Raw genomic sequence first — 25,817 nt, forward strand, 5'->3', positions numbered from 1 at the left:
TGCGTCCGTGACAAGTTTCACTAAAATCATCTTTTTTTTCCACCACTGCTTTTCAGAAGAAAATAACATTTAGTTATTCATTTTCAAATTATTATTGTTATTTTCTTACAGCAGTGGGGTTCGTGGGGATGAAGATGATGTTTTGATGCATGCAATGAGATGCTGTGTGTTGCACACACACATGCAGCCTCCCGTCACACACACGTCGTGGGGTCGGGTGAGTGGCCGAATCCCCGGTGAACAGCAGCGCTGTCACGCCGGATGCGTCCACGGATATATATGCACGTGCATTTTAAAACTATATATATATATATATCTTCATGTTAGGCTTCATGCTCTCTCGTTGGAGCCGAGGCGTTCCTAAATTGAGTTTTAGTTTCTGCTTATCTGGTGTTGAGTCTAAATCAAGATGGACTCCAGAAGCTTTTGGACTTGTTTTATTATCTATTATTAGACCAAAGCACAAACATGGGCCCGACGCTCATGTTAATGGACCCACTGCTCTGCTTCGTGGCGTGATACATATCAGACTGTGAATGGTTAAAAAGGAAAACAAGCCTACTTGGAGCAGGAGTGGAGTTTAGGCCGGAATGGATGCTCTCCTCGCGCCGCTCAGGACCGGGCCGGCGTGGGCTCCATGGCACCGACGGGTCTGGCTGGATCGATCCTCCGGCGCCTCGGGGTTTGTCCGGAGACGGACGCTGAGCAGCGGGTCCTGGAGTCAGGATAAGGGGGTCCTGTCTGTGTGTGTGTGTGTGTGTGGAGGGGGCTGATTTCCTTGTTGATGTCAGGGCCCGATCCGGACACAGAGCAGTTGCGATAAAATAAAAAATACAAATAAAAAACCCGGATCCTGCGCGTTCCCCCCACGGAGCCTCGAACAAAGCTCGTCTCCGTGATGCGTTTTCCTGGCCGAGGCGCGCGTGGATGTCTTCCCGCAGGGCAGGGGGAATCCCACGGTACCCACGGTCCGTGCTTTTGCGGTGTGTTTTGGAGGGTTTCGCTGCTGATGAAATGGCAGCAGGAGCAGCAGCATCACATCGCCTGACTCATCCCGCATCAGTACCACTGCCGTAAAGGACCGCGGAGAGGCGCAACACTGAAGGAAAACCACCTCAGACTGAGTGTCGGGGAGACAGTGAAGAAAGGAATAATAAGAACACTGTGGATGGTCTTATTAGTATTATTATTATTAGATTTAGTTAATAATGGAATACAAATACTTGAATTATAGTGCAAGTAAATACATGAGTAAAGGTCATACATTAGAAGAATACACGCTCAAGTTTAGGGAAATATGTTTTTTAACTTTTTTATACCATGTTTGTTTGTTTGTTTGTTTGTTTCGGTGCAAGAGGAAGCTGCACACTCACTGCGCTAGTGCGCTGTCCTTTGTGCGCACTCTCCAGTGCGCAGACACGGAAATGGACCAGCATGCAGCCGTGGGAGGTGTAGTTCTTTTTTTTTTCACACGCACGCAGCTCTGAGCCTCGTGCGTTTGTTGTGTTTTCTACACTCGCGAGAGGTTTGAACCCGTTTCATGGAACGAGACCTTTCTGAAATTCACATTAATGCGCGAGACACTTACCAGGTTGTTTATAATAAAACATACACGTGACAATACAACTCTAACAAGTTATAATGTGCGTCACTTGTCTCACATGTATGCAGCTTTACTGTGTTTTTAAAGCAATACAATACAAATAATAATAAACTAAGCTAAGAAATAATTTGGATAATAATATTCCACACATAAATAAATAGAATACATTTAATACAGTTTATTCTCCGTTTCTCAACATGCAAACACAGGCACGTTGTAACACATTCAACTGAAGCGTGACGCAGCCACGTGATTCACTAACGCTTTCATTAAAACGCAAGTGTACCTAATAAAACGACCACGCACACGCACACACGCACACGCACACAGAAAGAGTGGGGGCGTGGTCCTTCAGACTGATGACGGTCCTCCCCCCCCGACCAGCCAGAGGAGATGATGCGCACGCAGCCCGCAGCCTCTAAAAGTCTCCTTCTTCAACTTGGACACGACGGCGCGTAACATCCAGCAAGTTTATTTTTTATTTATTTATTGTTAGACACTTTTATTTTAACGCTTCTGACGGAGACTAAATGTCCCATGAACACTTGCAGGGACGGTAACGATGACAACGCGACAACCTGAGCCCGTTGTTGTATGCGGGAGTGACACTATATGCGCATTTTACGCTTTTATTTCTCTAAACTTTGCTTGAAGAGTTATTTATAGACCTTACTTGTTTATTTAAGTGTCGCATATTACAAGAACTCGGTGTTTCAGCCTCCTTACATGACTGAAAACACAAACCCTCCATTTCACCCATAATTGGAGACCTCACCGGGGTAAGATGCAGCGCGAGCGCCTGCTCAAAGTCTTGGTCATCGGCGATCTCGGAGTGGGCAAAACGTCCGTGATAAAGCGCTACGTGCACCGGGTCTTCTCCCAGCATTACCGCGCCACCATCGGGGTGGACTTCGCCCTCAAGGTGCTGAACTGGGACCAGCAGACGGTGGTGCGGCTGCAGCTGTGGGACATCGCCGGTGCGTAAAAGTGTGGCTGGAAAATGAGAACGTGTCATACCCCAAGAAAGCGGTTTACATTCCCACGTGATGTATATTATTTGTCATATAGTGTGACTTTACTTTCCTGTTTAAAACTAGTTTAAAAAAAGTTTTAGTGCAAATGCACATTAAAAAAAAAGTCCTTATCGTCTAATTTAAGAATGTTATTTTCATGGCTGAGTAATTGATGGGTGTGTAAGTGGTTTTACGTGACTCACATTTTACTGCCTGTTTTGTACCGTCAGTGCTGCCTGCTGACTCCTCTGGTTGTATAGAAGTCTATGCTTCATGTGTTAAAGCTGCATTCTCTCTACTGACCACCAGTGGGCGACTCCTCAGGTTGTATAGAAGTCTATGCTTCATGTGTTAAAGCTGCATTCTCTCTCCTGACCACCAGGGGGCGACTCCTCTGGTTGTATAGAAGTCTATGCTTCATGTGTTAAAGCTGCATTCTCTCTACTGACCACCAGTGGGCGACTCCTCTGGTTGTATAGAAGTCTATGCTTCATGTGTTAAAGCTGCATTCTCTCTCCTGACCTTCAGGGGACGACTCCTCTGGTTGTATAGAAGTCTTTGCTTCTTGTGTTAAAGCTGCATTCTCTCTACTGACCACCAGGGGGCGACTCATCTGGTTGTATAGAAGTCTATGCTTCATGTGTTAAAGCTGCATTCTCTCTCCTGACCACCAGGGGGCGACTCCTCTGGTTGTATAGAAGTCTATGCTTCATGTGTTAAAGCTGCATTCTCTCTCCTGACCACCAGGGGGCGACTCCTCTGGTTGTATAGAAGTCTATATAAATGACTCTACTTCTCTTGATTTATTCCCTCAGTAAACATTGTAAACATTAGTTTTTGGTCTCAATCTCTAGTTTCAAGTCTTCTTCAATACAGCGTGATGTTCAATTAGTAAATTATGGTCATTTAGAGTCAAACAGACCATAAAGCAGTGTGTGCTTTAGGGCGGGGCTACGAGGTGATTGACAGGTCTGGGTGTTGTCTGTGTTTTTGTCTTATAACTTTAACCCTGTAACATTTTGAAAAACAAGGTGGCGACGGACAAAATAAGGCGAACTCGAGGCTTAAAGACGGAAGGCCACAAACAGTCTATAGATTTCACAATTCAAGAGAATCAGATATGTTTTATTCATAATTTATAATTTAGAAAACATGTTCATGAACATGCACAGTGCGGGGATTAATGTTCATGACTCCTGGCAGACAAATATGATAATAAATGATAAATAAATTTAGGGCTCAGATAGCAAAACGAAGCACAAGTGAATGTTTTATGGAAGCAGTTATATTAATTTAAGACGTTTTGTTACTTCTATTTGGGCCTAAACACAGCCTATTGAACATCTAACAGGTTGTTTCCTACTCGTCAGAATGGAATATAAATTCTATATTTCACTGTTCATAAGTCCTTCTACTTAATCGAGTGTCAACGTTGGACTTTCCAAGACACAAATGCACATTACAGCACGTTGACGGTTTATGATAATGGGAAGTTACCAAATAAAATGTGGTGAACGTCTGTTTTTCTGCAGATGAAATGCAGATTATTCTCGTCAGAAGGAGATAATTGAGCGGTCGTTCGTCTGACCCCCTTTTTGGGGTTGTTGTCGAGGCTGTTTTGCACATTTTTATTAGCCACAGGTGTCGAGATGAAACCAGTAAGCAAACTCACCTGCAGCAAATAAAATAGAGCGAATATTTCAGATCTTTTATTTTGAAAAGGTTCTTTCTGGGTTGAAGGAGTAACCCTGTCGAGCAACAAAGGCAAAGACGATGTTGACGGTGTTAAGAACGACAAAGATAACATCTGCTGTTAGGAAACAGCTTGTGTGTGTGTGTGTGTGTGCGTGTGTGTGTGTGTGTGTGTGTGTGTGTGTTCTCACTGCTCACCAGCTGATTCTCGACTACATTGGGATCATGTGGAGGAAGTTAGCGTCCAGTATAGAGACTTATTCACACACTTGCACTGCAAACAGAAGATGCATTCTTCTTCACGCACACACGTGGTTCAACCACCTTTTAATTTTATTTATTTAGTTAATCGATAGAAAAGTAAAACGGGCATCGGTGTTTCTTTTGTTTGTTTTTTTCAAAAGCAAAACTTCTAAATTCTAAAATGTAAAGACAAATACGTGTTTGATGCTTTCTTTTTGGTTATATTTGAATATATTTGTGTTTTGGGGCAAATACAAATTTAATAATCAATTTTAATTATTTTTTTTCAATGTAAAAATAATAGCCTTCGAATTAAACAATCACCAGATGAATCAATAATGAAAGTAATTAACGCCCTAAATTTCGCAAAGTTCTTCAGATATAAAATAATTCTTTTAATCAACTTTAAGTTAGAGGAAGTCTCCTTTTAGTCTATTTTAAATCTTATGAGCTAAGAATATATATTATTATTTAGTTTTATAACGTGGCTTTTATTGATCTTTTGATGGTGCACAAAACCCCAGAAAAATAACAAAGGCCCCAAAAGCGTCTTCTTGTCATCCCCCTTTCTTCTTCTTCTTCTTCTTCTTCTTCTTCTTCTTCAAAAGGGCAGGAACGCTATGGCAACATGACCCGTGTGTACTACCGGGAGGCTGTGGGGGCCCTGGTGGTCTTCGACATGACCCGGCTGTCCACGTTTCAGGCTGTCCTCAAGTGGAAAGGAGACCTGGACTCCAAGGTGACTAAGAGGGTTCGATAGACCTCCCGTAGCTCGTGTTTCATTCTCTAAACAAAAACGCACTTTTGTTTCTGAGAAATGGTTAATTTGTTCTTTTCTATCGGCACTTCTGCTTCAGTCGTGACCCAGAAAGTCTTTTAATAACCTCGACAGAAGGAAGGAAGCTTGTGGCATTCTTCACCACTATTCACTACAGTTTTTAATAAAGTCACTTCGCTTCAGCTTACGTGACTTTATCGTCTCTTTTAAAAAAAAAGAAAAGAAACCTTCCTCTTAAAGATGCAACAGAAAACGTTCGCGACCTGTTTCGCAATAAACGGGAACATGGGAATTAAATCTCAAATTGAAATAGTACACCCTCACAAAGACCAATACTAATGGTGCATTCAGGGACTCTTTATCAACTCGTGAAGTATCAGAAAGCTGCATGGAAACGAGGCTCCTCATATCTGAGTTTACAGTTCCACTCATGAAGATTTGACTAAAAATATGACGAAAATATATATAATATATCACTGAATTATGATTATTGATGCATTAAAGTGTTCATCCCTTTAAATGTTGCAGCTGGCAAAAGGTGGAGCTCATTTTATTTACTTTATAAACTGCCGGGTTCATTCAACGTATACTTTATTAGTCGATTCATATATTGGCATGGATGTTCTGCAAACCTAAAGTTATCAAGAAAAAAGAAGAAGAAGATATAAAAAGCGGCATACATGTCAAAATGTACAAAATGTGAGTCGGTGGCTGATTGGCAGCTGTCCGCTTCGGGTCAGGTGGCGCTCAACAACGGGACGCCGGTTCCAGCCGTCTTATTGGCCAACAAGTGCGACCAGCGGAGTCACGGCTTGTGCCCCAAGCTGCCCAAGCTGGAGAACTTCTCCAGGCAGCACGGATTCGTGGGCGGGTACGAAACCTCCGCCAAGGTAGGACATGGAACTTCCTCTTGTTTGTTTGTTTGTTTGTTTACCTCTCTCACACAATCCCCTTCATTTTCATGTCCTTCTCTAGCCCTTCACCTTCGTCCTCTCTCTCTCTCTCTCTCTCTCTCCAGGACGACACCAACATCGACGCCGCCATCACGTGCCTGGTGAACAGCATCCTGACCGCGGAGGATGAGAGGGCCTCGGGCGACGCCACGGCAACCGCTGCCAGAACCAAAGAGGAAGGCGGCGTTCTGGTTCTGCCTCGCTTCGACTACAGCGCGAAGGAGAAGGGACTCCGTGGGTGCTCAGGGTGCCCCTCGCTTCAGCCCAGAGACGGGGACCAGGACTGAAGGAGAAGGGACTCCGTGGGTGCTCAGGGTGCCCCTCGCTTCAGCCCAGAGACGGGGACCAGGACTGAAGGAGAAGGGACTCCGTGGGTGCTCAGGGTGCCCCTCGCTTCAGCCCAGAGACGGGGACCAGGACTGAAGGAGAAGGGACTCCGTGGGTGCTCAGGGTGCCCCTCGCTTCAGCCCAGAGACGGGGACCAGGACTGAAGGAGAAGGGACTCCGTGGGTGCTCAGGGTGCCCCTCGCTTCAGCCCAGAGACGGGGACCAGGACTGAAGGAGAAGGGACTCCGTGGGTGCTCAGGGTGCCCCTCGCTTCAGCCCAGAGACGGGGACCAGGACTGAAGGAGGGATGGAGGGACGGCTCCATGAAATAATAATGTAGTTATTGTACTTTTATAACAAAACAACGACAACAAATTTACTTTAAAATATTTTAATGTTTTATGGAATTTAAAGGTTTTTTTTTCATTTATGTGAAGATATTTAAATATTTTGTTTCCAGCGCAGGAATTTCTTGTATTAACTCGTCACACATTTTCGTTGCTTTTGTGGTACAAAATGCACGTTTTAAATTCATTCAAAAACGTGTAAACATAAAAAAAAGCTAAATAAATTCAGTTCAACCCACAAAACTGTTTTCAAGATATGTTTAGTATGTTGTAATAATGCTGCAGGTCGTCAGGAGCACCGGGAAGATATTCCTAGATAATACTTTTAATATGTTTGATTGACACCTTTTAACTTTACACATCGAAGAATTGTTCAAGCTTTAATAATTCACGTGCTTGAACTAATTAAACTGATATTTAAGCAATTTAAGTCCATTCGTGATCAACCTGAGGCATGTGAACCTTTTTCATAACACCGAACAAAGTAAACCTAGTTTTATTTTCTTGTAAATTGGTGTGAAAGGACCAGGTGGTTATAGAAACATGGCTTCACTCTCTATCTGAGAGACTTCTTCATGGTCTTCCTCTTTCATTGGATTATTAAATGAAAGCCTCTCCGTGAGCCCCTGAACTCTCCGCGAGTCCGTCCTTCAGATGAATCAGAAAATATCATTTCAAATGGACGACGAGTCACCTCGCAGTCTGCTTGAATGATGTTAAATTGGACCAGTCTCATAATTCATCAGCTTTGTGTCTCCTGACGGCTCCACGAATGAATAAGTGATCTGAGAGAATCTCATGCAGCCAGAATATTTCATCCTGGACACGTTGGCCCGAAGGAGGATGAAGGATGATTATTTTTTTTCATTAATTCCGTTTTCAACATTTTTTGCCCGGGCTGATCTGAAATCTGTCGAGTTCTCCTCGACGTAAACAACGGCTGACGAGGAGGGGAAACTTTTTATAAAGACGAGTGTACGGACTTTATGTACAATAATACTTCTTAAAGATAAATCCTCTAAGAATTTAACTGCTCCTCCATCTATACATCTCTAGTTTATTAACAATAACTTCACACGAGGGTCGGTATGTGTAAACCTAGAGATTAACCCCTGCAGACCCAGACTTTTAATATATTTTGGGTCCTTGTATATATCCTGCATGCTGGAAAAAGAAAATGTCCTTACGGTTCATAATAAACCAGCAAAACAGTTTTTTTTGTCGACTAGGCGGCCGCAGAAAAACCAGTTGTGAGTATAGTTGCATGGAAATAAAGATGTGTGTGTTACGCCCCATGAAAGAAAACAGAAGTGGGTTGCATGCCATAGGAACTCGTGTCATCATGAGTGTAGCTTTAGAGGTCAGAGACATTTCATTATGTGGCTCTCCTCGCCTGATGTTGGACTCCATCGATCTGTAACCGTGGCGATCACGGTGACAACGCCTCAGCTAACTTAAAGATGGTGGTCCTCTTTGTGTCTGACCCCGCCCCCTGTCGATTGGATCCATTGAGCTCATCCCGTGATTGACAGCTGCTAATGAGACTCCAATCCAGGTAGAGGGGAGCCTGTTGCCAGGGGCTACAGGGGTGGACAGCGGTGCCCCCCCCCCTCCCCCTCCCCCCAAGCATCCATCCACGCAGTTGCCATGGAAATCGGGGAGCGCTGCCTCTTTTTTCTTCGCCTGCAGATGGAGACACAGCACTCCGAGAGAGGGGAGGGATGTGGTTTTAGAGGGATGGGGAACCAGTGGTTCCCCCAACCAGTGGTTGGTGCTGACGCCTCGTAAAGAGCAGGATGTAGGCTGGGTGTCACCGGGTCCACCGTGGCTCTCCTCTGGGTGCCGCACTTCCTTTCTGCCAAGACCATCTTTTCTTTCTTTTTTCCATGTGCATCGCAGATTTATTATTATTTTTGTTGCGACATCTGATAAAAAAAGTCTTTTGTTGGATATCACATCACGAGATTTGAGGACATAACTGCATCTTCTTTCTTTTTATTATAATGCAAAACCAGTTGATAGTCATGACACGTGAAAACCACGTGCACGTTGGCACAGCTGTGACACAGACCGGAACACGCGTGGCCAGGTTTCCCTCGACTGTGGTTGCATTTCTTGTTTCCTTTTCTCTTTTTTTCTGCTGCATGCACAGTTTTTGTTTTTGTCGTTTCTTTTTCCACCCCGAACACACACATTTCATTAGATTTGGCAAAAACGTGTGAAAACAAAAAAAAAGGGACAGTTGCTTATTGGCGGATTGCACACACACACGCACGCACGCACACTTTCAGGCGTCCACGTGCTGGATCAGATAGATGAGGTCCCCCATCACCCTCTTGACAGATCGTCATATCAATCAGGCGAGGGGGGGGGGGGGCACTGGAGGTCAGAAGACGCCGCATGGCTTCCAGGAATTCACCTGCTGCTGCTGCTGGAGGCAATTTGCAGTATTTCTCACCCGGATGGGAAATACTGCAGACTGCATGCACACACACACACACACACACACACACACACACACACACACACACACACACACACACACACACACACACTCACACACACACACACACACACTCACACACACACACACACACTCACACACACACACACACACACGCACACACACTCACACTCACACTGCAGGGAGAACAGCACTTATAGTCATCATGGCACTCTTTCTTTCTCTGGCATAACTCAACCACCTCAGTCAGAGTTTGATATGTGATGTATTGCATCATGACACGCGGCTGTAATCAATGCACAGCACTTATCACCCCCCCCCCCCCCCCAACACAGTCAAGACACTAGATCTATTGGGTCCGGGTTGACACCAGCAGGGCCGTGCGCGATGCCGCACCAGTGCCCCCCCCCACTGGTCTTCTCTGCACACCGTGTTCCGTATCGTCTGGGAGTCAAACAAGGACACGCGCCGTCTGAGGAATAATTTAATACCACCTTAAATCTGGATCGGAGCAGCGCGAGAGATGCGGCTCGTGAAAGAGAGAACGGGGCGGAGATTTAAAACGTCACGGTTTTTTTTTTATATATATAGAAAAATAGGTGAAAATATGTGAAATTTGAGACGTTTGTTTCATAAATTCCGCTAGAATTTAAACCGCGGCACCTTAAAGGCAACACTCACTCCTCAGGTCTCGCCCAATAGACTAAAGAGGCGTTCACGAGCTGTCGGAAATAAAAGAATTGAGCATGAGGACCCCATGAACAATGTACAGAAGTATTAAAACACTGGAGTTCTTAGAGTGCTTCAATATTTTATATTATATATATTAAAACATTTAACTTTAGCTACCATTTGCTTTGTTTTATCAATGTTTTACACTGCTTTATCCTTCTTTGGTTACAGTTTTCCAAGTTCATATAAGACATGCACACTACTAAGATTATTTTCAATATTGATTACGTTTGTGGAAAATAATAGATTAGCTACTTTGTCTATGACAAGTCAGAAAAAAGTATTTAAATTTCCCAGAGTACATGGTGTGTCGTCTTGAAAGTGCTGGTTGTCGGCGAACACACGGCCCAAGACCCCAAAGTATTACATTTGATGAAAACAAACAAAAGCAGCAAATCGTCATATTTGAGAGTCTGAAATCGGCGAGCAATTGTGCATTTTTGCTTATTAAACAATCATAACTGTTTACTTTACTCACTGAGTTGACAACCTTTGAAACCGCAGAATCAGCTCATTTAGCCAAGTATGCGTGCACACATAGGGAATTTGACATTGAAGTTATATATATATATATATATATATATATATATATATATATATATATATATATTTCTAACTGGTTGCTTAATATAGATGAGGTAAGGGGATATGACAATATATGGAGCTTGCATGGATTTGTTTTTGTCACATATATTTATATATATCCATGCAAGTGTGTGTGTTAACAGCAGTGTGTGTGCACTGTAAACGACTTCAATATATAACATACAGGTATAGTGGATGTTACTGTTACAGGGCCACTATGTGGGTCTTTTTTTTTTATGACACCGTGTGATGATGTGTTCAAGTAGTTAAGTAGAAAATTAGAAGCAAAAAAAAATTACAAAAATAAAATAGAAAATTCCGAGCCAAGCAGGGGGCCCCTGAAGGCAGCACAGTTGTGAGATCAGCTGATTTTTTACGCTGCCATTTTGTCCGGCAGAGCAGCAGCCAGCCAGCCAGCCAGCCAGTCGGTAAAGAGAAACCACTGGCGAGACTTTCCAGACAGCAGCAGGACAGGAACAGACTAAACTACCCCCTTACCCCCCCCCCACACACACAACCCGAAAAACGAGCCGGTAAGGTGGACTCGGCAGCCGCAGGACAGCACCGACTGAGCCGGAGGACCGTTAAAAAAAAAAAAAGGAACCGACCGTCTTTTTTTTGTTTTAGTTGTCGTTAAACTTAACGGCTCTCTCCGGGTGGGTTAGCTCACCGCCGCTAGCTGCTCGCCCCCCCCCCACCCCACCCCACCCACCCCCTCCACCTCTTACACACACCGGGAGAAAAGCCGCACCTGTCCCCGGCTGTCAGCGACACGTTACCCCCCCCCCCCCAACAACCCCCCCCCCCCCTACGGCTGGAAGCTCAAGACGATGTGCCGCTCGACCCCGGGGGACTCTTCTACGCCCGAGGGGTGTTTCAACTCGACGCTACGCCGAGCGACCAGCTAGCCGACCCGGTCCGAGCCAACAAGTCGACGTGGAGGACGAACTCAAGACATTTTTTATTTGTCTTCTTCTTTTTTTTTTTCCGGGGTGGAAGATTATTGACGTTCTCCAAGCTGTGATTTCACACGGATTACTTTTTTGTGTGTGTGTGTGTGTGTGTGTGTGTGTGTCTCTCTCTCTCTCTCTCTCCGTGTGTGTTTGCCTCACTCACAACCTCGTCCAAGGTTACGAATTAATTAAGTTAATTATGTTTATTTGCGGCCAGAAAGTAATTCACAGCGTTTACAACTTCCTTTCCTGGTTCGAGTGCTGCGACGGGAACGTTAGCTAACACAGACTAGCCCGGATTAGTGTGGTTGTGTTCACTTAGCTACGTGGAAAGTCGGAATTAACTGTTGCCAAACGTGTTTGTTTTTTTTACTACAAAGAATATTTGCAAATCAGCTGTTGATTGTGGGTTTCATAGTTAAACCAACCTGCATATATATAAATATATACACAACCCCCCCCCCCCCCCCCCCACCAGTGTTCTGACATTACTGCTGCACAGGTTTTCTCCTCGCACCTGAACACAACAGCGGGGTGTCTGATAGCAGCCCCCCCCCCCTCTTTTTTTTACCTCCACTTGACAGTGAAGTCACGTTGAGTTGATCCGATTGATCGGATCGTTTGTTGTGCTATTCCAGCTGATTGTGTGGAGGGAATATATATATATATATTTATATATTATATATATATATAAATAAGTAAAAACGGAGATGTCGGGACAGTCCATCACGGATCGGATCGCGGCGGCGCAGCACAGCATGACCGGGTCGGCCATCAGCAAGGCGGTGTGCAAAGCCACCACACATGAAGTCAGCGGACCCAAGAAGAAACACCTGGACTGTGAGTATATCCTGCTTCCTTCCTTCCTTTCCTTTCCTTCCTTCTACATTTATTTAAGAGGCTGTCAAATGCTGACAGAGCTGCAGGAAAACACTGCACCTGAAGCTCACACACACACACAGACTCTCTCTCACACACACACGCACACACATTATACATGCTTTTATACAGGTTTTGTACATTAAGGAGTTTTAACCTTCGTGCCTCTGTGCATTCAGCTTATTAATAACTGTTACGTGAGATGACAACCCCTTTTTTATTAAGTTCCCCGAGGTAATAATGTCCCCAAAAATGTCTCCAACCAACAGGCGAATGTAGGATTTTTTTTTAATTTAAAGCCACGACTAATGATTAACCGTTGCCTTTTGCAATAGTACTTTTTGAAATGTAAGAAAATCGATGTTCCAGAGCGGAAAGGCCTTCAAAACAAACAAAACGGTTATTCACTTCTATTAAAACGGCTTTATCCTAATAAAAACGTCAGAAATAATCTTAAAAAAAGATATATAATCCACATGAAAGAGAAAAGTTGTATCATTTGTGGCCAATTGTTTCAGCTCTTCTGAACATTTGCGGGGAAACTGTCCAAAACCTAAATATAATATATTTTTTTTTTAACTATACAAGATAGCGAAAAGCAAAATCAAAGGCTCTGGGACTATTGCATAGTTGTAGTTAAATATTAATTTTTGCACGATGAATGACTCGATGACTAATCTGGTGCAGAGATGAGCCCCAAAAACATGGAAAGCAGTCAGCGTTTCTGCACTTCCGGATCCCTCGTGACAAAGTCGCTGGGCTTTCTGAATCCCTTTTTTATATTTTGGTTGCCTAAAATACGATTTTATAAAATCTGTTTTTTTTTATAGTACAAGAAAAACAAACAGACCCTTAAAAAAAAAAACATCTTGTTTTTCCAGAGTTAAAGAAAACCTCCTCCAACAGGTTATAGTTGGAGGGACATGAAGGCCAGACACACACACACACACACACACACACACACACACACACACACACACAGATAACAACACTCGTGACAGAAGCAGCATAACGCAGGTCTTTCATCAGGCGGGCCAGGACAGGACAGGACAGACTGTGACTGATGAGGAAACATCATATTTACTTTTACTGTTGTTTTTTTTGTGTGTGTGTGTGAGGAGGGGAGATGGGGGGGAGGAGGGAGGGAGGGGGGGGGAATCTCTCGCATACCACAAATTCCTCGATCTCAGTCTCTGACTTTTTGTGTCTTGAGACTCCCGGGACTTCGCAAGTGAAGAGTCGAGGCCGCTGACATTAAACGGAGGTCGATGGCAGCGGGGACAAAGAGAAAGGAATGAATGGATGAATGAATGAATGGATGAAAGCGGAAGAAAAGAAGTGTATTAAAAATAAGAGTGAGTCGTGTGCTCGTTGTCGGGCAGCTTGGGCTTTTCGACATCGCTGCGACGGAATGTGCTGAAGTTCTGCTTTCCGGGAACCGGCTCATGTTTGATCGATGCTTCGGCTCGATTGCCTCACATCCGTCAACTCCCCCTCCTCCTGCTCCTGCTCCTCCTCCTCCTCCTCCTGCTCCTCCTCCTCCTCCTCCTCCACTCGGCTGCTGACATTCAGTAAAAGTCGTGTATTGTCTCCGCTCCCTCTTTGTGAACTTCGCCAGACTCTCGCAGCCAATCCGCCGCGTCAAGCTTAATCATTGTAGTCTATTGATTTCTCTGTGAGAGCGACGACCTCTGTGCCGCAGGAAGGGGGGGGGGGGGGGGGGGGGGGGGGGGGGGGGGGGGGGGGGGGTGCGTCTGTGTTTGTGCGGTTGATGACTTCCCCGTGAAGGTAACATCGGGGGGGCTGTCGAGTTCAATGTGCTGCGGGTTTTCGTCGAGGTCGTCATTCACTCGGTTAGCGAGCCGGAAAAGGGGGGGGGGGGGGGGGGGGGGGTTCCATCATTACTCGGTCCACTAGCCAGGTGTGTCACTCGGTGACCGGGTGCCAGTGTAGGTTACAGATGATCAATATCCAGCAGCACGTTTGCATCGTTGAGTTCTTAGAGACGCGACGTCGACGATTCCAACGTGTCGCACCCTCAATTTTCTGTACTGCTGCACATGGCTACTTTTTATCAATTATAATGTATTGCATTAAAAAAAGAGCCCCCCCCCCCCACACACACACACACTCACCACCACTAGCAGCTGTGACCGTCTGACAGCACGCTAACCAAATAACCCCGGCAGACACTTTTCAGCGCCGCCAGCCAGCAGCGAGCGTGCAATGGGGGGGGGGGGGAAGAGGGGGGGCTGTCAGCTGGAGCAGCCGTGACATTCATGCACCGCTGGCGGGAAACAACTAAGTGGTGCGTTTAGTGTCATGACTCGGACTGTCCGCCTCAATTACCCCCCCCCCCCCTTTGTGAGTCCCTCCCATCAGCTGTGAACGGGCTCATTATTTAGATTTCTGGGAATTATCGTCATGGAAATCGTTGTCGGAGGGGGTTGCTTGCACACCTGCGTGCAGTTTTCAGGTTGTCCAGGTGAGAGTTACTGTTGGTTTAATCCAGTTCTTTTTATGAGCAGCAAAGACACACACACACACACACACACACACACATGCACGCACGCTTCAGGAGGCCACTTCTTTCCACTTCGCCATCATCGAAACGGTCGATTTGTTTTCACCACCTCACAGCTGTTGAGAGGGAGAGAAGTTGTGGCATGTAGTTTTCCCCCTTTTGTCGGCACTCTGTTGTCATGGCAGCAAACCGGCGGGCGTCAAATGGACTTTTTTAGAGGGCGGAGGGGAAGTTTGATGGTGGAAACGAGCTGCGGCCTCGGTGACGCCTCGTTTACAGCCGCTAGCGAACGAGATAACGGGACGTCTCGTCATCTCCAAAGGGGGGGGGGGGGGGGGGGGAACAAAATGCAATGAATTAAAGAAATAATCCACATTGCTCTATTCTTCTATTACTATCCAAACAAATGGACTTTCTCGAGTAAGCGATTTACAATAATTACATTCGTGGGTATAAATGATAAACCTCGTGCAAAGTCTGCTCCGTCACTTTGCCGAGTTTTCTTTCCGCCGTTAGCCCGCCGGCCATGTTGAGAGCCATCGGGAAGCAATAAAAATGCTCCCGATTTCTCCATTTTAAAGCATTTTTATGAAAAGATTCAGCGTGTTCTCTCGCCACTAATCTGTTCTACTGGATCACCGGTGGGAACACTTGTGCAGCACTTCACACCTTGACATCACATGAGAGACACTTGCTAGTTATGTGTGAGCCACTGGAGAGAGAGACACACACACACACACACACACACACAGTCACTTTGTTCAGAGGTGGTTGTTTCAGCTCGATGTGCTGCTGATGGCCTTCTGCACCCCTCATCCCGGCCATCTGTCGGAAACGAGTGCCATTCGGTGTCGGCGAAGGCCTGAAACAAGAGGGGGGGGGGGGGATCAACTCTACGGCGTTGAGGCAGAAATCTTCAGGTTTTGCTTGTCGATTTTAATAATATTAGCGACGGAGGATATGAATCGATCTGTTGGCAGAGGTGCGAGGGAGACGTCGGTGGGCTTCGACAAACTTTTAACCTCGCACCTTTTCCGCAGTCGGATTTGGAGGGGCCGGAATTATTTTCTAACTTTCCAAAAGGAGGATTTAAACATCTCCTCTAGTTCAGCTCACCTTTCTGTGTGATCAGAATACAAGCTGGGAACACTTGGTGACCACTGGTTCCCTTTTCAAGCACACTCTGACCCTAATCCCCCCCCCCCCCCGGAACTGTGTTGGAAGTAAACAAACGGCAACACATGACGAGCGCTCCCCTTCTGCTGATCTTGACCTTTTGACCTCCTCGGATGGCAGCAACATGTTTACCGTGCCTCTCGCGGCTTTAAAGCGAAATGCTTGTTGTTTTCCCCGGTTTCAGGACTCACTCCTGCAGCTCCTCTGTGACTCAGGGGAATCGGTGCTAGCTGGTTAGCTTAGCTTTCTAGCGTCGCAACCCTTAAATGTCAATCAAACGCACAAAAAAAAAAAGCCTGACGTTCAGACAACGTTTCCACAATATTTTTCCTCCTGAAAAAGTGGAACGATATAACAGCTGCAGCGTTTTACACAGATTGTTCATTTCAGGTCCACTTTAAAGATCGATATGTACTCTATTCTTGATTCCTCGTCGTATTTCGTGTTTTCCTTTTTCTGCCCTCCTTTTCTTTTCTTCTGCAGCGTTACACAGTGTACACACACACACACACACACACACACACACACACACGGTGGTTTATGTTCATCCACTAAAAAGAAATGCCAAAATCCAACTGAAGAGGCTCGACGTGATTTCAGGACATTAAAGAATACAAATAGTCGCGCTTATTATTTCCTGCTCTTTTTTTTGTGCCGCATTGATTCTAGCCCTGATGGATCTGCAGCAGGGTGTAGCTGGTTGGTAAGGCGGCGGCGGCGGGGGGGGGGGGGGCGCCTGGTTGTCTCATGCAATCTAAAGGGAGGGGGGGCAGCCCCTCCCTGGCTGCAGAGCAAAGATAGGCCCAGTTTAGAACACCGGGCGGGAAGAAGGCTTACTGCTGACCGCCTGGATCCGTCCGTTTCAAGTGAAGCTCGAAGGATAGCCCGTGTGTGTGTGTGTGTGTGTGTGTGTGTGTGTGTGTGTGAAGATGGATGAATTACAGCGCCTCCCCTCCCTCGAGGACCGATCGATTTGAACACATATCACCGCACAGCTGAAGCGCGTCCAAGAGGAGCAGCGGCTTGATCAGATGATTCTGTCTCACGGGGTTCAAGGACCTGCTGGAGAGGTCCAACTGTAATTAACGTTCTTCAGTTTAATAAAATTACTGCAAGTCTGGCTCACGTGCCGTTTATTATTAGTATTAGTATTATTATTATCTCTGCCAGGAGGCTAATCTTGCATGTTACTTAAAGCCAGTTATGGTTGCATGTTCAAGGACCTTCTCGTGGCTGCGTTGATTCCTACACCCGTCATTAACTGCCTTCTTACCCCTCCGCGCGCACTGCTGAGTACGCCGCCGCTAGGCCGCTGCTAGGCCGCTGCTAGGCCGCCGCTAGGCCGGTTAGCATTTGTTTTTGGCTCGATTCTGCGGCGTCCTATACGACCACTTGGCTCTAATTGCCTGCACACTTCGACCATCTGCTGTCCCGGGTCTCGACGCAAGAACTCCATTTAAATCGTAACGCCACACACACTCATTTGTCTCTCTTTGTGTGTGTGTGTTTGGGAACATTCAGTACTCCCGTTCACATTCTGACGTGGGGTTATTTTTAGCCGTGTTCTCTCAGGAGCCGTTTTCGTTTTCTTCATTTCTCGTCGTCTACCTGTGTGCATGAACGTCTGTCTCCGTCTGCGTCGCTCACAAAAAACAATAGACCCCCCCACCCCCCGAATCCCTCCGCATGAAAACATGGCAGTTGGAGATGAGTGTTCGCTTGTCCCCAAATGTCTGTCTCTCTTTCTATATATATTTATTTATTTATATATCTGTCTGCAGAGACGGAGGAGAACCACTGTTATTTAAGACCTCAAGGGGAGAATTAAAGCTGTAGAACAAGTCCATTAGTCTGGTGACATTTAGTCATTGCTGCCTCTCTGTGATGTCTCACTTATTTATTCTTTCACAACCAGCTTCACAGTTGTCGTTGATATATTTTTGTTTGAGACGGTCAGTTTAATTCCCTGGAAGTTTGTCTATCGGCATAATGATAACAAAAAACAACCTTCAGGACTTGGTGTGATCGTAAAAAAAAAAAGCCAGAAAAGATACCTCTTCAAAGTCGGCAGGTTTATAGTTTTTCACGGTCTCTCTCTCTCTCTGGATTTGAGGGGAGGGGGGGGGCGAGGGAATCCTCTTTGGAGGCGAACACGGAAACAGACCGAAGGAGATTACTGGTACGCGCCAGACGAGGTGCTGATACGGCGTTAATCTTTAACAGATTGGGGGCCCGCGCTCCCGCGTCTGGCTTCTTCATCTGCGTGGTGTCTGCTGGCGAACGTCCTCCCGACACTCCGGGTGAAGGTCAGTCGAACCTTCGCTGGCGGCACACACTCTCCTAGCTTAGCAACGCTATTAAACCCCCCCCCCCCCCTCTCCCCCTCGGTAATCTCTACTCCCCCCCGCGGAGCGATCGGTGTGGTCGAGCGGTTAGGAGAGCGCTCCTCTCGTTGGCAGGCATCACGCCCTCGAGTCGAGACATCGAAATCCCTACGAGCCCGTTGACCCCTGACCTCCGTGGAGATGATACCTGTATTGTTCCGTGGAAGGTCTTCGGCCGTGCAGGAGTTTAGTTATAGGATAAAAGAAAGTCGATTTAAATGAACCCTATTCTGTGGCAATGTACCAAACCCATGACCTCCTATTTCCTGACTCGGGGGCGTGGCCTATAGCTGACGGGCGTTCCCAGTCTTGCAATATTCAAGCATCCTTTTGCCTTTTTTAACATGTCCAGATATGGTATTCATTTGCCCCTGTGCTTGTCTGACATGGCCGGCGGTGGTGAAATGCGGTTGAGCAATGGAGAAAGGCAACGGGCGGTGCAGGATGCTAGGTTGCGTCGTCGTCCCTTTTAAAGTGTGTCGACAGAACCGTCTTTTTTTTTTTTTAAATCTCATGTGCACGCGTAAATTTTTTTTTGAGATGTGACCAGATTTAAGTTCTCTTTAGGAATGCCAGCGATGTGGAGCCTGAACTTTCCTTTTTGGTGGTCTCTGAAGGGACCGAAAGAGAGATGCCGAGATGGGATCGAGAGGCTGATCCCAGGTCTGGTCACACGGGTTAATCCCCTTCGGCCTTGCCCCCCCCCCCCCCCCCCCCCCCCCCCCCAGATCCCACTTTCCACCTTCTCGGTGTCCTTTTATTTACTGATGCCAGCTTTAAAAAGGTACATCGACACCAGGCCGGTGTAGTTTCCTTTTGGCTCGCGACATCTCCCATGATATCTCGTTTTTTCCTCCCATGTGGCTTTTCAAAAATAAATTTCCATCTTTTTACAGGAAGCAACCAAAGTTGGGGTTTAGGCCACGAGACTACTCTCTCCTGGCTTTTTTTTTTTTTTTTTTGCGGCCTTTCCACTTCCTGGTTCAGGACTACGTGGATTACTTTGGAATTTGGGTGGAAATTCTGTTTTTTTTGGGGGTGGTTTTCTTTTTGGGCTGCAGGACGCAGCTTTTTCTTTTCTGGTGAATAAGCTCTGCGTGAGTTTAGTGAAGCTCGAGAGACCGATAATCTGTTCGTTAAGGTTTGAAATTAATCACATTTCTCAATTAATTGTTGGTCTTGTTAATAAATAAAAATAAATCCATTTCAAATTAAAAGAACAGGCTTTTATTTATTTATTTTTTACAATACAATGACATTAGTTTCAAACATGGTGAACAACAGATATATTCTTTTATTGTTTTTTCAATTTGATATAATCAGGATTTAATTGAGTTGAACTTGTTTATTTTTATGCACAAGATAAACTTTTGTAACCCAACCAGTGGATTGATTATTCAACAAATGGCCCGAAACATTGTAGTTCTGCACAAGATGCAACTTTAATTTGTGTGGACATGAATTCCAACGAGCACAAACGCATTATAGTACAAAACAAGCTCGACAAATCAAACGATTTACGGCGGATAAATTTGTTAGATTGGCTGCAGAATGAATATTCAAAGGCGGAGATCGTGACGTCTGACAAATCTCACATTTTATATTTGCCCTTATTTGATTAGAGTTCTTCTCGGGCCCCTTTTGTCCTCCTCTAGTATGGGGAGGGGAGGGGGGGGGGGAGAAGGAAGAGGTTTAAAGTGACAATCAGAAAGAGAAGATGGAGTTCTGTTCAGGGTCAATTAGTTCCATCTTCTCACCAGTAGATGCACCCGACACAAGGAAATGGAAAAGGAGTCAGGAGATTTGATCTGACCACCTGCTTTCCCTTACTCAACCCCCCCCCCCCCCCCACCACCCCACACACACACACACACACACTTCCTCACGAGATCCCTGAGCTCACACTGGTTCCTTCAGTACCAGGAAGTCTCTGGTCTATTGTGGTTCGGCCTACAGAGGTCAACAGATGAGCAGCAACAATGGACCTCAGATCAGAGAGGAACAGAGAAGGTCCCTGTTGGGGATGAGGTCACTGTGTGTGTGTGTGTGTCAGAGAGAAGGTCTCCAGAAACTCATTCTCCAGATTAATCAATCAATAATGTTGTCTATAATTTGTCCAATAGTGCAAAGTGCCTTGTAATTGTGTATGATACAGAAGTGCCTCAAATTTGAGAAGCTGGATCAAGTCTGCGTTATTTACTTTTTATCGTCAACATTTTTCTTTTTCTTGGCATAAAATCTGGAAGCTCTTTTTAAATTTTTGTATTTGTGTCCGTATTAAACTGAGGGAGATAAAACCCTTTTCTTTTTAATCGGTGAGCTTCGGAGGTGCTAAAATAAGATAATCGTCTCACTCTCTGCAATAAAAAGTGTTTATTCTTTTAAAGTCCAATCACGTCAAAGTGAAACGCATTGTGGAATAAGAAAGAATACAAAATGAGATGTGAAAACGTGGGAATCATAATCCAGAATGTTTGAGTTTTAACAAAAAAAAATGAGAAGGCAAATTTATTGTAACGTTGTAATTGTATAAATCGTCTCTTTTTTGGGAGCATTCATATAAAATACTAATAATAACCACACGGCTCAAGGACCGTGAATCCATCCAGTCCAGTTCTTCAGCTCCTTGTGTCCTCTGGAGTTTTAAGGATATCAGACATGTTTCTAGGAGAGAGGAGAGAGGAGAGAGGAAGCGAGACGAGCCGTGTGTGGATTCCTGCAAATTGTCCCGATGAAGAGACGCTCATGTCTCTCGTCTCATTATCTCTTTTCTTTCCCTCTCGTCTTACTCGTCCTGTGGTTCTCTCTCCCCCCCCCCCCCCCCCCCCATTTCTCTCCTTACCCTCCTTTTTTATTTATTTATTTTTTTTGGTCTGTGCCGTATGTTTTGCCTCCGTCGCCTCGCCCTCCTCGTTCTTTCTCCCGCTGGTCTGGGATCAGCGGCATGTATTGCTTTCCACCCTAATTAAAGTTGGCACGCGTACCCCCTTTACATCATCGCTAACACACACACACACACACATACACACACTCATGCACACACAAGCGTCCCCACAGACCTAATCAGTCTCTCTCTCTCTCTCTCTCTCTCTAATGAAAAAACATGAGCTCTGTTTTAAAAAAAAAAAGATGGGCGAGCGAGGTAGCCGCAGAAATAAAAGGGATGAATTGGACAAACAAAGCCACAAGTCGCTCTTAAAGCCCGTTTCCAATCAGCGTTGGTGGGAGCGTGCAGTGGGGAGGAGGGGACGGTTACAGTAGGTCCGCCTCCACCCGGACAGGAAGTCAATGCTGGATCAGTCCAACGTATCTTCTTGATGGCCTACGAGAAGTTCTTCAAAAGTCTTTTCAAAATAAACTCCCGTCTTCTTCACAGGAAACTCGTCCCGCTTGTCTAAATATCGGCGCTAACGTTTAACGGAGGTTGCATCGTGATGCGTTCAAGCTCTATTGTTTTGTACATTTTAACCTAACACTATCGTGATGTGTTCAAATGCAATCTTGTCAAAACTCATTAATATTTTCTATTTATTCTTATTTGAATTTATATATATATATATTTAAAAAAAATATATTTATATATATTAAATATATTTATATATATATTTATATATATATATTTTAAATATATATATATATATATATATATATATATATATATATATATAAATTTAAAAAAAAAGTTGTGTATGTGGAGGAACATATTGGTATTGGAGCATCTCTCGTGAGGATAACGTTGTTGTTATTGTTATTGAAAAAACTCATTCAACACTCAGACGCGTTCATAAAGCTGGAACGTTTCCATAAAGCCATGAAATCCTTCCACTCTGTTGTTCACGCCGCTAAATGCAGCTCAATGGATGCATTGTGCTGCAACCTTGTACATGACACTCATTTGTATTGAATAAATAGCACCACATGGTGTGTGTGTGTGTGAGGGAATAACGTGTGTTTTCTTACTGTATTGTGTGGGCAAGCGCCCGAGGGAGACGACGCCTCCGGCGAGCGAGGACGGAGGCGTTATTGAAAGAGCGCTCGTGCACCCGCGCCCTGATTGTGACGATGAAGCCTCCCAGACGGGACTCTGGTCCTCCAGTAGTCTGATGAGAGGCCCGTTTCCGTAGTTACCAGCAGGCAAGTTCCTGCTGCGAGGAACAAAGGATGGAGAGACGAGGAGAGGGAGAGACGAAAGGCGAATGGAATGAGAGGGTGAATGAAACAACAACAACAACCGAGATGTGGTGCGAAGGATCAATTGTAGCCGCGTGTGTCCATATTGATGCTGCAGGGCGCCGTGTGTGTGTGTGTGTGTGTGTGTGTGTGTGTGTCACCTGTTGTGCGTGAAGCTACTGAATCCTTCTAATGAGCCGATTGAGCTGAACGAATCCAGTCGGATCGATCCCCAACTGAGGGGGCGGAGCCTAGCCGGTTAGTTTAACGTTCAGATCGATCTCCACTCGAGGGGGCGGAGCCTAGCCTAGCAGGTTAAAATACGTCGATGGCTTCTTGGGACTCAAAACGTCTGTTTATGTGGCGTTTTCTGAACATGGAAATGGGGAATAAGTTTGTATATATTATACACATATGTATTTTATTTTTCTCACGTCAAATTATTTGGTAAAAGCTTCTCTCAGGCCTCTTAAAAACAATTCTTCTGCTTTGTCTCTCTTATTCTACATACTAATACTTTAATATACTTTAAACTAGTGCAATATTATCTTTCAGCAGATGATAATAGTAGTAGTAGTTGCCAGGAAGCACGAATGGAAGTTAAAATATAGATTTACGGTCCATTTTACGAGGATTTGTCATGCAATACATAACAAAAAAAACGTACAAAATTGGGTAAAATGTAATCCCAGTCAATTCCTTTACACATCGCAACGGCTCTACTTTCTGAGGCGGAGGGGTTGAGTAACTCGGCACGAATGACGCCTGAACCCCCAGCTGACGCGTCTTTTTAAGAACAAGGAAAGAGGGATGAGGAAAGGGGGCGAGGGAAGGCTCGGCAGCTCGCACCTGTCCGTCACACCTTTTTTTAATTTATATATCTAATTTTTTTTTATTTTTTTTATCCCTCCCAGATCTGATCCACTGCACCAACGAGATGAACGTGAGCATCCCCCAGCTGGCCGACACGCTGTTTGAGCGCACGGCGAACTCCAGCTGGGTGGTGGTCTTCAAAGCCCTCATCACCAGCCACCACCTCATGATGTACGGCAACGAGGTAGGAAACGCATCTACTTAACTTTTATATAACGTATTAATTAGTCCTTAGCGTTCATGAATATCAACGTGCGTGCTCATGTGGGTCATTTTAGGACCACCAGGGTGGGAGGGGGGCGGGGCTTGTGCACTCTGGGAGGCCTGCGGTGAATAATAGAAATATTTGAGGAGTGCGGAGGAAAATTAATTATCTCCGTGTGAGCTGGAGGCCGAGGATAAAAGCAAATGAATAATCAAATGAATGAACTTTTTAATAAAAACAAACCCCACACATCTGAAAGCTGGAATAATAAGAATAACAACACACAGTCCCCTCCGTGGATTTGCATACTTTCAGACAACAATAATTGGGAATTAAACAAAAGAAAATCTGCCAAATCCCTGCGATGTTTTGGGGAGAGAGATCCTCTTCATTTCTTTTTCCCTTTTGTGCCGTTTGTTGGCCAAATAAAATAAAAAAAGGCAATAAAACGTCTCGATTCATATGCAACGGTGCAGCTTTTGAGAGGGAGAGATTAATCCTCCAGCGAGAGTTGTGGTTTTATTCATTTCTAACAAGATGGAATTTCTAACGAGAGTGTTTTGTTCTTCACGTAAACTATTGTAGCGCGCTGTTAATAATTCAATCCCTTTAGAATACCCTTTGATATCAGATGGACTGCTGCCCTTTGGCGCTCACTACCCCTCCGTGTTGTTTAATGTACATTTCATGAAAGCAGGAGTATAAAGTATTGTTTTTGATGCGTTTCCATTGATCACAAAATGTGTGATCCATACATAATGTGCAGTCACATACCTACTGTTGTGGATTTTTACTTCACTTTTTGACAAGCTAGTTATAAAAGTCTATTTAGTGCCACGTTTATTTTATTTTTTTTAGCATTTGCTTGTAATTTATCTATAAAAGTCCTATTCATTTGGATGGGAATCTGTAAATGCATCGCTATTGACAGTTAGCTTAGCATTACATTATAAGCCTAAAGTGTTGCTTTTATTTCTGTTTTATACTTACTAAACAAACAAGATATAACTTGTTCATTAGTGATTTATAGACGAGTGTGCAGGTGTTTTTTATTGCTTTGAGCAGATCCAGATTAACTGTTTTCTGTCTTTACGCTAAGCTAAGCTAACTAGCGGCTAGCTGTGGCTCCATATACCAGAACCTACAAAAGAGGCGACTCCTACTCTGCGTATCCATATTTGATAAACGTCTTTTGTAGAACTAAGCTTTAACCAAAAAAAGGGGGTGATCACGCTCGCGTGCACATTGTACATATTTAATGCACGTCTCGGAAAAAAAAAAAAAAAAGGCAGAGGCTGACGCGCGGACACGCCCTGCACCACATTCCATTCCCACTGAAACGGGGAAGCGCCGCTTCCTCTCGCGCGGAACGTTGCGCAACGCTTCCTCCCCGTCGGTTCCGTGTTTCTTACATCAATCCAAACTGCCTCCCTGAAAAAGGGGGAAGAGCTGCGAGGCCATCGGGTTTCACTGGACCGCGCTCGCTCTTCTCCTCCTCCTTGTTCGCTCAAGATGTGGAAATACCCGCAACGTTTCTTTCTTTTGATTAACTAAATCATAAGTAGGTCAACTGCAGAGCGGCAGGAAGTGGTTTAGAGATATCCCCGAGCTGGAGGCCGATTTATCTCCCAGCCGTCACTTTCACATTGAACCTTTTTTTGATGTTAATGTCTCGGTGCGACGCCGTGTTGATCCCCGAAGTCTGCAGAACATACGATCACAACCACTGGGGCGATAACTCAACAATAACTAGGTTAAGAGAGAGAGAGAGAGAGCTTTATGTTATTATATATTATCATTTCATTGTCTCCACTCCCTTGTGAAGTAATAAAAAGCATCATTTGGTCCTTTCATTTAGAGCAGAATCAACATTAATACCTTATTATAATATTGTAAATGAATGTGAAGCTTCTCTG

At 45.0% G+C, this 25,817-nt stretch overlaps 2 protein-coding genes and 1 long non-coding RNA gene across 7 annotated transcripts in view; 2 read left to right on the plus strand and 1 right to left on the minus strand.

The window, feature by feature from the left end:
• Positions 1 to 1,931: 1,931 nt before the first annotated feature.
• On the plus strand, positions 1,932 to 6,958 carry zgc:162171 (uncharacterized protein LOC565931 homolog). The gene is made up of 4 exons (XM_034556941.1): positions 1,932 to 2,580; positions 5,160 to 5,290; positions 6,070 to 6,219; positions 6,348 to 6,958. Exons 1-4 carry the CDS (start codon positions 2,388 to 2,390, stop codon positions 6,567 to 6,569), a joined length of 696 nt encoding a protein of 231 aa, XP_034412832.1. The 5' UTR covers positions 1,932 to 2,387; the 3' UTR covers positions 6,570 to 6,958.
• A 4,561-nt stretch (positions 6,959 to 11,519) lies between these two features.
• si:ch211-200p22.4 (phosphatidylinositol-binding clathrin assembly protein) overlaps positions 11,520 to 25,817 on the plus strand; it is a 57,902-nt gene continuing 43,604 nt past the window's right edge. For 4 of the 5 annotated variants that reach the window (XR_004611408.1, XM_034556814.1, XM_034556813.1 and 1 more), the window contains exons 1-2: positions 12,401 to 12,530; positions 23,738 to 23,880. Coding sequence is in view for 4 of the 5 variants with exons in the window: in XM_034556814.1 (XP_034412705.1) it covers positions 12,401 to 12,530; positions 23,738 to 23,880 (273 nt within the window). In the remaining variant the exon portion in view is untranslated. Of the gene's footprint in view, positions 12,531 to 23,737; positions 23,881 to 25,817 lie in introns of all 5 variants that reach the window. The other variant, XM_034556811.1, reaches the window with a different exon arrangement.
• Positions 14,948 to 18,924, minus strand: LOC117747611. The gene is made up of 3 exons (XR_004611433.1): positions 18,802 to 18,924; positions 15,850 to 15,955; positions 14,948 to 15,407 (listed from the first exon to the last, which is right to left on the minus strand). It is a non-coding gene; the product is annotated as an uncharacterized LOC117747611 (long non-coding RNA).

This window comes from Cyclopterus lumpus, chromosome 18, assembly GCF_009769545.1.
Source record: "Cyclopterus lumpus isolate fCycLum1 chromosome 18, fCycLum1.pri, whole genome shotgun sequence".
NCBI classification, from domain to species: domain Eukaryota; kingdom Metazoa; phylum Chordata; class Actinopteri; order Perciformes; family Cyclopteridae; genus Cyclopterus; species Cyclopterus lumpus.